Source organism: Bos mutus, chromosome 21 (genome assembly GCF_027580195.1).
Source record: "Bos mutus isolate GX-2022 chromosome 21, NWIPB_WYAK_1.1, whole genome shotgun sequence".
NCBI lineage: Eukaryota > Metazoa > Chordata > Mammalia > Artiodactyla > Bovidae > Bos > Bos mutus.
In genome coordinates, this window is record NC_091637.1 from 20,468,475 (window position 1) to 20,481,990 (window position 13,516).

The following is a 13,516-nucleotide window of genomic DNA, read 5'->3' on the forward strand; positions in this document are numbered from 1 at the left end:
GGTCCACGCTCCCCGGGCGCCTGGGACCTAAGGTACCCGCCCCACCTGCACGATGGGCTCCGAGGTGGCCCAGCTCCTGGAGGCTGCTGACTTCGCGGCCCGCAAGCACCAACGGCAGCGGCGGAAAGACCCCGAAGGGACCCCCTACATCAACCACCCTATCGGTGGGCGCTCCGCCGGGGGAGCCACGGCTGTAGCCTCCAGGGGTTGGGGACCGGGAAGGGAACGCGGAGGGCGTGCAGCTCCTCGGGCACCTAGTGGGTACCTAGCTTTGTGCCAGGCACAGTTCGTGTTTAAGACTCACAGCGACCTGGGGCGGTCGGCATGGCTGTTCCCTGTGTACAGTGGACATCCAAAAAAAAAAAAAAGAGTAAAGGACTTGCCCAAGGTCACCCCGCTAGTGAGGGGCGGCCACCTCTGGCTCTGCAGAACCCACATCACGCGGCCCTGAACCCGCTCCTGACTTCCTGCTTTGCCCCGTCAGGTGTGGCTCGGATCCTGACCCACGAGGCGGGGATCACTGACATTGTGGTATTACAGGTAACTTTCCTCCTCTGCTAGGAGGCTGGGCTGGGGATCAGGGGCCCCAATCAGCTTCGGGCACCCGTGGCAGGCGTCCCAGGATTGAGTGGGGGCCTGTCCACAGGCAGCCCTGCTCCATGACACAGTGGAGGACACAGACACTACCCTGGATGAGGTGGAGCTGCACTTTGGGGACCAAGTGCGGCGCCTGGTGGAGGAGGTGACAGATGACAAGACTCTGCCCAAGCTGGAGAGAAAGCGGCTGCAGGTGGAGCACGCACCCCAGAGCAGCCCCGGAGCTAAACTGGTGAAGCTGGCAGATAAGCTGTACAATCTGAGGGACCTGAATCGCTGCACCCCAGAGGGTACGCTCTCCCCCACCTGCTCTGAGGGAAAAAGGAGGGGTATCCATCTTCTGAAGGCACAGGTTGGTCAGTTCCCCTGGAATAAAAGCCCAAGTGTTCTTGTTAATTCCCTAGACTAATCTTAGTAGACCCCTCTGATCTTTCATACAGTAGAAATACAGAAGCTGGGCCAAGGGGAAGTTTTCAGCACAAATCCATCAGAACTCAAGGCCCTGCGCCAAGCCCCTCAGGAAGTGGGCAAAATCCAGGGCAGTCCTGGATATCAACATGAGCGGTTTTCTGTCCACTCTTATGCAGGATGGACTGAACACCGAGTCCAAGAATACTTCGAGTGGGCGGCACAGGTGGTGAAGGGGCTCCAGGGAACAAACCGACAGCTGGAAGAGGCTCTAAGGCAGCTGTTTAAGGAGCGGGGGCTGACACTCTGAGTGGTACTTGGAGCCATCGTTTCCCAGGCCAGAGAAGATGCATACTTCAGCCTTTCCATGCCTCCCAAGCTCCCTCCCTGGTTCTCTCAGCACAGATATTAGAGACCAAATACACGTGTCTTTTCTGAGTCTGAAGATCTACTAACTGAGCCCCAGATTGTGGGATGATGTGCCCCATGTATTTCTAATGCATTCACTGCCCCTCTTCAGGCCTTGGGTCTGTCTGTTTTGCACGGTGGGATCTCTGGCCCCTCAGGGACTTAGGCTTATCTATAAACGCTGGTCTGAAAGTCATTATGCAAAATAAAACATTTGGATAAAGCTTCGAGTTGCTGCTGCTCCTCCTCCAGCCTCCCCAGTGGGGAACCGATGTGTGTGTGTCGGGAGGAGATATCTGCCCTTCAGTAGGGCAGGGTTCCAACTGTGTGCCCTCCGGGACAGGTCCCTCAGGTTGAGGGCCTGAACCCCTTGGAGCTTGGTTTCCTTATCAGTGGGATAGGTTGTATAATTATCAGGGTTGAGCTAGGTGACATGCCTGACACGTAGATGCTCCAAAATTGGTAGGCTTCCTCGCTGAGGAAGTCGGGTGGGAAAGAAGTTGACGTGTGTATTGACATATGTATTGGAAAGAAGTGCCACCCTGCTTACTGGCAGGTCTTGCTGGGCTCAGCAGAGTCCCCAGCAGCAACGTGATAGGGCCTGTGAGGGGGAGGGTCCCTCATACCCCAGGTTGCCACAGAAACCTGCTGCGGTTGGCACCCCATCCTGTCTCACCACCATCCCATCTCTGATTCCTTTCGTTGCTAAGCGACAGGAACTTCTGGGTGCCCCAGGAACTGACCAACCCTTGGAGCCCGTCAGGGTCTGGGAGAAGGAGCAGAGCTTTTTGAGGCATCCACCTGAAGGGATCAAGTGAAGTGGTGTTGATCGCTGCTGAGCAGCTGAGAGTTATTAGTCCACTCTAAACGGGTACACTTGTGGGAGTGAGGAGGGTTGCTTGGTCAAAGGCCACTTTGTGGTCACAAGGTGATCGATGTTTTCTTTTCACATGTGTTTCCTAATCTGTTCTTTATAATAACTGGATGAGATAGGCAGGGTAGGGATTATTCTCATTTTACAAAGATGAAATACGAAGCTCAGAGAGGTGAGAAGACCTGTTAATGATTAAACAGAGGAGTAGTGTCAAGATCAAGACCAGAATCCCTCTTTTTGCCACCATGGGCCTTTTTTAACCAAACAAGATTGACCACAATTTGAGGTTAACTCCAACCATGCTAGGACTTCCCTGGTGGCTCAGTGGTGAAGAGTCTGCCTGTCAAGGCAGGGTACAAGGGTTCGATCCATGGTCCAGGAAGACTCCACAAGGTGTGGTGCAACTACTATCCCCACGCCCTAGGGCCTGCACACTGCAACCACTGAGCTCACACATTGCAGCTACTGAAGCCTGCGCACGCCTAGAGCCTGTGCTCCGTAAGCCCCCACAATGAGAAGCCTGCACACTACAACGAACAGTAGCCCCTGCTTGCCACAACTAGAGAAAGCCTTCGAGCAGCAACAAACACCCAAGGCAAGCAAAAATAGTCTATAGAAACCAAAGTACAACCATCGACATCAGGAAATTAATGTTAATACATCACTACCTTAAATCTTTGATGATAGAGAGCTTCATGATGTACTTGTATGCTTACTTTGGCTTTTGCTGGGCTAGGAATGTGTCTGGGGACCTTCCACGCAGTCCAGTGGTTAAGACTCTGTGCTCTCATTGCCAAGTGCCTGGGTTGAATGCCTGGTTGGGGAACTAAAAATCCCATAAGCCTTGCAGCATAGCCAAAACAAAAAACAATTTTACTTCTAGCCTGGAATTAGGTCAACAGAGATTCCTGGCCCCTCCAAGGATCTGTCCTTAACTGGACTCCATTTCTCTGGATCTGCATGGCCTCATCTTCTGTTCATGGCTGTAGCTGTTCTCTCCATTCTTAGTCAAAGAAGATTGCCTTTTGAGTATGACTATGCTTTTACATTTTTAATATTTAGCAATCTGAGGCACTAGTTGAGGGGGTAGCAGGACAAGTGTCTACTCATTCAGTTTGAATGCACATCCCCAGGCATTCTGACAAAGGAAACCTGTCTTTCCTCCATCAGTGAGCCTCTCAGGCCTCCATGCTGAATGCTATTGCTTCCATCTTCAACCCTGTCGTGTTCCAAATGCCAAGGAAGCCTCATTCCTACTCCCACATAGGCTTCCTGTGCCTCGTTGTTGTTCAGTCGCTTAGTCTCAGATGCCTTTGCAACCCCACGGACTGCAGCGTGCCAGGCTTCCCTGTCCTTCACCATCTCCCGGAGCTTGCTCAAACTCATGTCCATTGAGCTGGTGATGCCATCCATCTCCTCCTCTGTCGTCCCCTTCTCCTCCTCCTCTCAATCTTTCCCAGCATCAGGGTCTTTTTCAATGAGTAAGCTTTTTGCATGAGGTGGCGAAAGTATTGGAGCTTCAGCTTCAACATCAATCCAATGAATATTCAGGATTGATTTCCTTTAGGATTGACTGGTTTGATCTCCTTGCAGTCCAAGGGACTCTCAAGAATCTTCTCCAACACCACTGTTGAAAAGCATCAATTCTTTGGCGCTCAGCCTTCTTTATGGTCCAACTCTCACATTCGTACATGACTACTGAAAAAACCATAGCTTTAAGTATATGAACCTTGGTTGGCCAAGTAATGTCTCTGCTTTTTAATATGCTGTCTAGGTTTGTCATAGCTTTTCTTCCAAAGAGCACCTTTTAATTTCATGACTGCAGTCACCATCCACAGTGATATTGGAGCCCAGGAAAATAAAGTCTGTCACTGTTTCCTGTGCCTACTCTACCTAATTTCAGAGTTCTTTCAGTTCAAGTTTGTTCTCCACTAGCAAGGTCTAAATCAGGAGCCAAAAATGGATGGACACTCTTTGCAGAATCACTTGGTCCTGGCAACTGTTACGATCAATTTCCCTCTGACCCTAAGTAAAATTGAGGCTTGGTGTGAAGAAGGATCTAGTCTGTCCTCTATCATGTTTTTTTCCTGTGAGAATTGCTCCTTGCAGTGTTTGTTCTTCGTACACATTTTTTGTTAGGGAAAAGCAAAAATTTAGTTCAAAGATCTCTTTGGGATGGGAAGCCTCATTCCTACCACTCACACTATGATTTCCTTCCTGAGTGCATGGGCATCATTAGTTAAACACGGTGACAGACAGTGTGGTATGCAGGTGAATTTCAGGGTAAGGATGTCACTCTCTCCACACAGGTTAAACTCATCCCCTAGGCAAGCCGAATCAGAGTGCAGTGTGGCCTGCCCACCCTGTGCAGGAGGGACCCAGTAAGTCAGCTGTTCTCGTCATGGTTCCAGCTGGCCACATTAGTCCTCCTTTCTTCCTGGAAACAGAATGGTTCTCCATGGGTAGAGAGTTAGAGAGGAATAGAATCCTATCCATTCCCGGTGATTGAAGTTGTTTCTCTCATGTCCTGGCTCTGTTTTTTTTTTTTTTAATGTGTTTTATTTAACTGAAAATAGATTCGTGTAACAGCCTGGCATTGATATTGTATACTGGAAAGAACACTGAATTGGCTCTGCCACTGGCATGGGGGAGTTCATGTAACTTCTGTGGGGCTCAGCTTATTTGTAAAATGAGAGGGTTGGACTAAATGAGCTCTACATGCCTTTCTGGGACATCATACATGTTTGTAATTGAAGAGAAATCCCGTATTCCTTAACAGAGGATCCTGCATTGAAAGCAGGCTCATGGGTAAATGGTATCTGCCCCCGGGGCTCTGTTTCCTCCCAAATTCTCCCTTACTCCTAAGGTCCCTGGTTAATTTTTTAAAAAATAAAACACTGAGAAATATTAATTAGAAGTTAAACATTAGGTTATCAAATTATATTGACACAATGATCTCCAAGTTCTTTCCAATTCCAGAGTATGATTTATGGGTTAATGCCCTTACATTCATAATTCCAGGCACTGATCTTTTTTCCTGTCGTGCTACATGGCACACAGGATCTTGGCTCCCTGACCAGGGATCAAACCTGGACCCCTTGCAGTGGAAGCACAAGTTTTAACCACTGGACCACCAGCAAAGTCCAGGTATTAATCTAACCTAGGAAAGAGACCAACTCTTAATCCCATGGTTTCTAACAAGGCTGTTGTATTCTGAACATCACATTTTATAAACTGGATTACTTACATACATATTTTAACTATTTCTGAACTGGAAATGTGCATTCTACTACAAAGGGCAAAAGAGGCATCATTTTTTTCTACCACATACCATAAAGGGAAATCTGTCAGAACAAAGATGGTACAATTATGAGTCCATACAGCGGTAATACTTTAAACAAATGGGATCAAAGTATGTGTAAAATTTAGTATCCTTTAAGAAATGGAAGCTGAAAAGTATATTAAAAAAATTTCAATCAAGCACAAGTAATCCACCTTCCTGAACTGCAAACACTTCCTCAAGTATACATTAGGGATCTGGTTCTGGTTTTGATGTAACCCTCAGAATTGTGAGGCCTCAGGGCCAGAGCTCCATGGGAAAGGGTTACTGCTAGCCTTAAAAGAGCAGGCCCTTTTTCAAGTTATAAGTGCAGCAGACTCACCTGGGAGCTTGTTGTAAGTGTGGATTCTTTGGTCCCTCCTCCCAGAGATTGGTTCAACAGGCTGTGCCAAGGAATCTGTTTCTCCTCCTGTGCGCTGAGGGAGGGTTTTGTTTCTTGTTCTTGTCACAAGTCAGTCTCAGGGACCCGTGGCTCTGCTGTAGAGATGCCCCTCCAGTGTGCCGGCTGAAGGAGCAGCCCCGCCAGCACAGGCCGGGCAGCTGGATTTTCAGCAAGTAATTCTGGGGATTGTGGACCACACCTTGAGCAACGCTGCCTTATGGGGTTCTAAGAGGCCAGCATGTAGGAATGAACACTTCAGTCCCTGGCAGATGAATAACCTCTTTGCACATCTAATACCTCCAAAGAGAATAGCCTTTATTTTACTAATTTCCTAGGGGGTTCACAGGTTCTCCCTTAAAACCGGATTACAAGTTATACTAGTAAATGACACCAGCTATAATGTAATTGCTTAGCATCCTTAATGAACATGATTGTAGCTCATATTTACTGAGCACTTCCCTGGTGACTCAGACAGTAAAGTGTCTGCCTACAATGCAGGAGACCCAGGTTCAATCCCTTGGTTGGGAAAATCTCCTGGAGAAGGAAATGGCACCCCACTCCAGTACTCTTGCCTGGAAAATCCCATGGATGGAGGAGCCTGGTGGGCCACAGTCCATGGGGTCGCAAAGAGTTGGACACGACTGAGCGACTTCACTGTATTAAATGTACCAGGCACTCTGCTCAGCACTTCATTCTTTGTGTGACACAGAATGTGTCACATTCTCTGATAATCTTCATTCTTTCACTGTGACACAGGATGCCACGTGGCCTGGCCGGGCAGCAATGACCCTGGGTGACCCAGAAAAACTCAGCTGGTCACTGCTTAGTAGGCCCCATGACTTGCTCTAAGGAGCTCCAAGCAAGTTATTCTCCCGAAGTGATCGTACACACCAAGTTTTGAAGTGCTGCAAATATTTTCTCCCAGTCATTTGTGTTTTAACTTGGTGGTTTCCATCATAAACAAACTTTACACGTATTTTTGGTGGTAAAATCTGTTTATCTTTTCCCTTATTATAGCTTTCAAGTTTTCTGTTCAGAAAAGACCTTTCCACACTGGAATATAAAAATATCCTATATTTTCCTCAGTAATTCCGGAGTTCAATTTTTTGTTTTTTCCCTCTGGTGCTACTTTTTGTGTAAACTGTGAGGTAGAGAGCTCCTGTTTTAACAGATAGGCAGTTATTGTAGTCTGTATTAAATAATCCATCTTTTTTTCCCCACTTAAAATACTCCTCTATCCTGTACTGAGTCCCTTACACCTGGGTCTGATGCTGGGCTCTCCCTTTGGTTCCAGCGGTCTGATCCTACCCCAGAGCCCCCCGGGGAAATCTAGTGCCTTTTACCCAGCACCACTGCCCCAGCCACCCTCTGATCATTCAGAATTTTTAGTAGTCTCACACATTTACTCTTCCAAATGAATGCTGTTGTCGTTCAGTCGGTAAGTCATATCCGACTCTTTGCGACCCCATGGACTGCAGCATGTCAGCTTCCCTGTCCTTCACCATCTCCCAGAGCTTGCTCAAACTCATGTCCATTGAGTCAGTGATACCAGTCAACCATCTCAACCTCTGTCATCCCCTTCTCCTGCCTTCAATCTTTCCTAGCATTAGGGTCTTTTCCAATGAATCAGCTCTTTGCATCAGGTGGCCAAAGTATTGGAGCTTCAGCATCAGTCCTTCCAAAGAATATTCAAGGTTTGATTTCCTTTAGGACTGACTGGTTTGATCTCCCTGCTGTCCAAGGAACTCTCAAGAGTTTTCTCCAATATCACAGTTCAAAAGCATCAATTCTTCAGCGCTTAGCCTTCTTTATGGTCCAACTCTTACAATTCATAAATGACTGCTGGAAAAACCATAGCTTTGACTATACAGACCTTTGTCAGCAAAGTAATATCTCTGCTTTTTAATACGCTGACTAGGTTTGTCATAGCTTTTCTTTCCAAGAAGCAAGCATCTTTTAATTTCATGGCTGCAGTCACCATCCACAGTGATTTTGGAGCCCAAGAAAATAAAGTCTGTCACTGTTTCCATTGTTTCCCCATCTACTTCCCATGAAGCAATGGGGCTGGATGCCATGATCTTAGTTTTTTGAATGCTGAGTTTTAAGCCGGCTTTTTCACTCTCCTTTTTCACCTTTGTCAAGAGGCTCTTTAGTTCCTCTTCCCTTTCTGCCATAAGGGTGGTGTCATCTGCATATCTGAGGTTACTGACATTTCTCCCAGAAATCTTGATTCCAGCTTGTGCTCCATCCAGCCCGGCATTTTGCATGATGTATTCTGTATATAAGTTAAATAAGCAGGGACAATATATACCCATTTTTAAACCAGTCCATTGTTCCATGTCTGGTTCTAACTGTTGTTTCTTGACCTTCATACAGGTTTCTTAGGAGGCAGGTAAGGTGGTCTGGTATTCCCATCTCTTTAAGAATTTTCCACAGTTTGTTATGATCCACGCAGTCAAAGGTTTTAGTGTAGTCAATGAAGCAGATGTTTTTCTGGAATTCTCTTGCTTTTTCTATGATCCAACAGATGTTGACAATTTTGGAACCTGTCAAATTCCAAAAAGTATCTAATCTCACTGGAATGCATCGAATTTATGGGATGATCTGCAGAAAACCAGAATCTTTACAGAAATGTAACATGCATCGTTTGAGTCGACATACAGAATGCTCTATTAAGGTCTTGAGTTGATCCTCTCGGATTGTATTGGATGGCTACTTTGGAACTTTTGCTCACCGCTCCTATCTGCCACACTGCAGGGGTTAGTAGTGCCAGAACACGGCTAAGGAACTGTATGGCCTTGGCGAATCTCTGACTTCACTGGGAATGTCTGTGGTGGTTGGGTCTTTAGAATGCCACTGACTGTGGGTTTCAGATGGAGACACCCTTTATCTAGGTTAGGATGTTTCTTCCTAATCTTTAACTTACTAAGAGTTTAACAAGGGATGGATTTTAAATTTTACCAAATATTGTTTAATAAGGGATAGATTTTAAATTTTACCAAATATTGTTTCAGCATCTGTAGAAACTATCATAAATTTTTCTCTAATAATCAAAGCTGCAATGAAAGCTGACAAGCAGCCACGGTGCTTCCTAATTTAGTCTATGTCTTCCTAGTTCCCCGCAAAGACTTCTGTAGAAGGATGTGATGGAGAAGCTTCAGGCCTGCAAGGATGATGTTGAAAGCCTTCTCAAGTTGGAAGCTTCACTTTCTTTCCAGGGAAAGGAAATGTGCTGGATCAAACGCCCCTGTGATAGGAAGTGGCTCCTGGGGAGAGTGGTAGACAGCATGCAGGAACCAAAGAGGAGTCAAGCGGAGTGGCCCCTCCCTCACCCCACAAATCAACACGCAGACCAAGTGCCCAGTCTGAGATGGGGGTTTTGGTACCTGAAGTGTCTTATGCCCTGCAGCCATGACAGTCATGAGTCCTTCCTGCCACACGGCAGCCCCTGGCCAGGGTGTGCGGCTCAGGGAGCACTTCAGAAAGGAGCCGTCACACAAACAGCCATTCCATCTACTCCTCCACCCGACGGCTACCCCTTGGTCCCCAGCCCCTCCTCCTGGTGTCGCTCTGCTCCTGCTCGTCACATCAGGACATGTATCCTTACACAACTACGGGACTCCCCTAGAGTCAGCTGCTGGCCACCGTGAGCCTGATGCCAGACTCTGGCCCACTCAGCCTCCCCTGCTTCTCTTCCATCCCATTTGGGGGAGAAGGTGGGTGCCTGAGCCGGTGCCCCGTGAAGTGGACACACACCCCCCCAAAGCAGAGGCCGGCACTGGCCCCTCTGAGCAAGGGCCTTCACCGCTGCATTTCAGCGGCGCTGCCCTACCTATCCACCCAACACTGGGCCTGCGGGCTGCCCCCCTGCACAGAAGCAACAATAAAGGGAAAATGAGGGCAGAGCCCAGTCTGTCGTGGTTCTGAGAGGTAGATCGGGACAGGATACCGGGTGTGGCTTGTCCAACCCGATCTCATGTGAGGAGGTCAGTCTCCATGGATGAAATTTCCCTTCAGGCCACAAGGAGACCTAGCCCAAGCGGAGGCGAAAGGTGGTGATCTCCATGGGCTCCACGTAGACGTCAGTGCTATTGGAGGGCGAGGCCAGAGGGTACAGCAGGGTCAAGGAGGTTGGCTGCAGGAAAACCACGTCCAGGCCGTGGAAGAGGCTGCCCAGGGCCACCTGTGGGGAGGGAGAAGGCGCAGGGCAGTGCTGGGAGCTGACCCGCCACGTGCTGCTGCTCTTCCTCTGCGTGACCTGTGTGACCCTCACTTCAGCATGGGCCCCTCCACACACAGCAAGTGCCTACACGTGCACTCAGTCTGCGGAACCCTGGAACCCCTGTGGACCTCAGGGTGGGAACTGCTGCACTGAGCTGTGTGGTCTCTGACGACAAGGACTTTATCTTTTCTTTTTCTTCCCATACCATGCGAGGCTTTGCAGGATCTTAGTTTCCCAACCAGGGGTTGAACCTGGCCCACAGGAGGGAAAGTGCTGAGACCTAACTACTGGACTGCCAGGGGAATCCCAGCAGGGACCATGTCTTGATTTACCTCTCAGTCACTGGCACCAGCATGCAGATGCATTGATCAGTGCTAGTCTTTGCTGGCTTAAACAATGACTAGAGTACGATGGCTTTTGGTTTTTAACTCCTGGTGTTTCTGTTTGCTGAACGCAGGTTCATACACATGGAACCAAAGCTGTCTACCTGGACACCTCGTCTGGAACTGCCCCTGCCAGGCCTCAGAGGCTTTGAAAACACGTCACCAGCTTCTCCCCCTTCTCTCCATGAAGTCCCAGCGTTAACCCTGCCCACTTCCCCACTAGCTGCCTGCCTCAACGAGCTCTCTGCCCTTTGTGCCTGGTGCTGTTTCCCTGCCCTCTGCTCCCTTCCCACACCAGGGCCCTGCTCACCTTGCCTTGGCTGGTGGTGCAGTTGAAACCCAAGTTCTTGGCCTCAAGGCCACAGTCAAAACCCTTGCGGTGTAAGAGGAGCGCGGTTTCTGCCGAGGGCAAGCCATCCTCCTGGTGACAGACACACGGGGCAGTGCATGTGTGTGCGCGTGTGTGTGGGTGTGGGGGCATGGGTGTGGGGGTGGGGAGGGGTCTCTGCAGGGCTCACAGGTGGGGCAGCACCTCTGCCAGGAAGGCAGGGTTGGATGGAGAGGAGTCTGGATGAGAGGCAAGGTCCACTCAGAAGATCCAGCGCTGAACCGGACACTCACCTCGGCCTGGAGCGTCCGCAGGTTGAGCAGGTGGAAGTCACAGGGCAGTGAGGAGGCCAGAGGGTAAAAAGAGCGCAGAGCGGGGCCAGGGGCCTGCCTCCTGGCCACGGGCAGGGCGAGCACAGGGGTGTTCAGGTACATGGAGGTCAGGTGGCTGAGGAGGGACGGGAAGCTTGCAGAGGCGGCCTCGCGGACCTGCAGGACGGGCCAAGGTCTGGCTGAGGGCGCGGCACCGGGGGAGGGGAAGGACGCTCCTTTGCAGAGAGCGTCCCTGACGTGTCTGGGTACATGGGGTGCCTGACTCCAGAACCCTTCAAGCACAGTTGCTTCCTGCCTCACGCAGCTTAGGACGCGTGACCTCACTAGGCCACCGCACCTCTAACTCTGGGGGCTTTTTGCTTCCTCATGCTCCCATCAGCAATGTCTCCTACCATGGAGATTCTCAGAGTAGAGAGGAGAAGGGAAGACAGACAGATGGACACTTCACCATGGAGGCTGGGCCTCTGATGCAGAAAGCCTCTGGGGCGACCCCAGTTTCAAGCTCGACCCACCCTGATGCTTGAACCCAGCGGTCCCCACTCCTTGGTCAGCTGACGGGGACGTCACACTCACAGGCCTGAGCTCAGCTTTCTAAATTCATGTTCTTAGCGTCTCTTTCCTGTTGTCCAAATCTCACCCTTCCCTCAGACACGACCTCCACTACCCCTTGGCAGGGCCCTCACAGCCACCTCCAGGTTCCTCCCTCCCAGGGCTCAGTTCAAGCCAACGACACTGCTTCCTGTGTCAACAGCCTCGAAGCAGCCACCCTGAAGACCCACCCGGGCCCCCACTGCGGGAGTGATACGCCTCGAGCAGAGTCCGAATAGCATTCCTTCAGCTCAGGTGCCTACTGGCCTCCAGGAGGAAGTCCAAAGCCTTCACCAGGCACTCCAGGCCTGTTTTGTCTGCCCCAAACCACCCTCCATGGCAGCCCACACTGGCCACTAGAACTTTTTGCAGTCATGGAAATACGCTACATCTGCACTAGCACAGCAGGTACCCCTTGGAATATGACTAGTCTGAATGAAGAACTGAACCTGCTATTATATTTGGTTTTGAATACATTTAAATGGCCGCACATGGCTAGTGGCTGTCACACCGGACAGGTGGCTCTGATCCAACTGAGTGAATTCACAGCTCTTACCCTTCACATTCTTTCTTGCCTCCCACCCTGTGCCTTGGTTCAAATGTGTAGGGCGGACCCCCCACTCATCAGAGATGCTCATGGATGACACCTCCTCCAGGAAGCTGTCCTGGATTCCACTATGTTCTCTCATTCCTCAGGACCCGGGGACATACCCATTTTCTACTTTTAATAAGCACACACACAGCTCATCCCCCACCCCTACTCACGAGTCAATTCCTAGAGTGCAGAGTCAGTATTGTATGCATTTGCTGCCCTCTCAGCCCTCACAGCACAGCGAGAGCCCAGCAGCTATTTGACGAGTGAGTGACCAAGCCCCAGATGGGGGATTGGGCAGCAGGCTCTGCCACCAGGGATTCCAACTCCAGCTACACATCACTAAGGCTAGTGTGACACCGCATCACTGGCCCTTACCTCTCGGTTCCTGTTCCTGCTGCTGTGAAAGATCAAGCCCCTAAACATGGCTGCCAGTTTGGAGAAAAAGCCAGGCTGGTGGGGGCAAAGAAAGCCGTGAGATGATTGGGGCAGCAACAAAGAGGGGAAGAGGACACAGGGGCGGGTGGGAAGGTGAGAGATGAGCACGAGGAGGCACAGACGACAGGGAGCTATGGAGAGGGAGGTGCCAGGCTGCGTGAGATGGAGCAGCAGAGCGTCAGACTCACTTCCCGCCGACCTGGGATCAGACCCTACTCTGGCTACATCTGCGTGCCTCGAGGAGGCTCCCAGGCTGGGGCTGGAACCCAGAGCCACCCACGGGCCTAGCCTGACCTGGGTCCCAGGGGGAGGCCCAGAACTCACCTCCCTGCCTGGGGTTCGCCGTTCTAACAGGAGGCGGAAGTGGTTGCAGGTTCTCTTGTTGTCCTTGAGCCCTTGGCCGAGGCCCCGGTTGTCATCCTGCATCAGTCTCCGGTCCAAGATCACCTCTAGCTGGCCTAGGGGAGTTCACTGTGAGCCCCCAGCCTACCTCCCTCGACCCCAAGCAGATGCCAGCCTCTGGAAGCAGCCCACCCAAGGCCCAAGGAGAAAGCCTGGCTGGAAGGCGAGTCATTCAGGGAACAAAGCAGCCAAGAAACTGGGAGCTGGAAGGGGCCGAGGGAA

At 50.4% G+C, this 13,516-nt stretch overlaps 2 protein-coding genes across 12 annotated transcripts in view; one reads left to right on the plus strand and one right to left on the minus strand.

Annotated features, from left to right (window-relative positions):
• Window positions 1-10,830, plus strand: HDDC3 (HD domain containing 3). 3 transcript variants are annotated; one of them, XM_070358313.1, is made up of 4 exons: window positions 1-164; window positions 485-540; window positions 647-949; window positions 10,689-10,830. In XM_070358313.1, the coding sequence occupies exons 1-4, from the start codon at window positions 53-55 to the stop codon at window positions 10,764-10,766; spliced, it is 549 nt and encodes a 182-aa protein (XP_070214414.1). In that variant the 5' UTR covers window positions 1-52; the 3' UTR covers window positions 10,767-10,830. The 3 variants fall into 3 exon arrangements, with proteins under 3 accessions (XP_070214414.1, XP_014333540.1, XP_005895226.1); XM_014478054.2 differs by lacking the exon at window positions 10,689-10,830 and adding an exon at window positions 1,185-1,641; XM_005895164.2 differs by lacking the exon at window positions 10,689-10,830 and adding an exon at window positions 1,185-1,641 and having other exon boundaries at window positions 7-164; window positions 647-887.
• Window positions 5,479-13,516, minus strand: part of MAN2A2 (mannosidase alpha class 2A member 2) — a 22,990-nt gene continuing 14,952 nt past the window's right edge. For 7 of the 9 annotated variants that reach the window (XM_070358303.1, XM_070358304.1, XM_070358300.1 and 4 more), the window contains 5 exons: window positions 13,217-13,350; window positions 12,833-12,907; window positions 11,236-11,430; window positions 10,925-11,035; window positions 5,479-10,192 (listed from right to left, as the gene is read on the minus strand). In XM_070358303.1, the coding sequence (XP_070214404.1) occupies window positions 10,040-10,192; window positions 10,925-11,035; window positions 11,236-11,430; window positions 12,833-12,907; window positions 13,217-13,350 (668 nt within the window). In that variant the 3' untranslated portion in view covers window positions 5,479-10,039. The remainder of the gene's footprint in view (window positions 10,193-10,924; window positions 11,036-11,235; window positions 11,431-12,832; window positions 12,908-13,216; window positions 13,351-13,516) is intronic. The other 2 variants (XM_070358307.1, XM_070358308.1) reach the window with 1 other exon arrangement.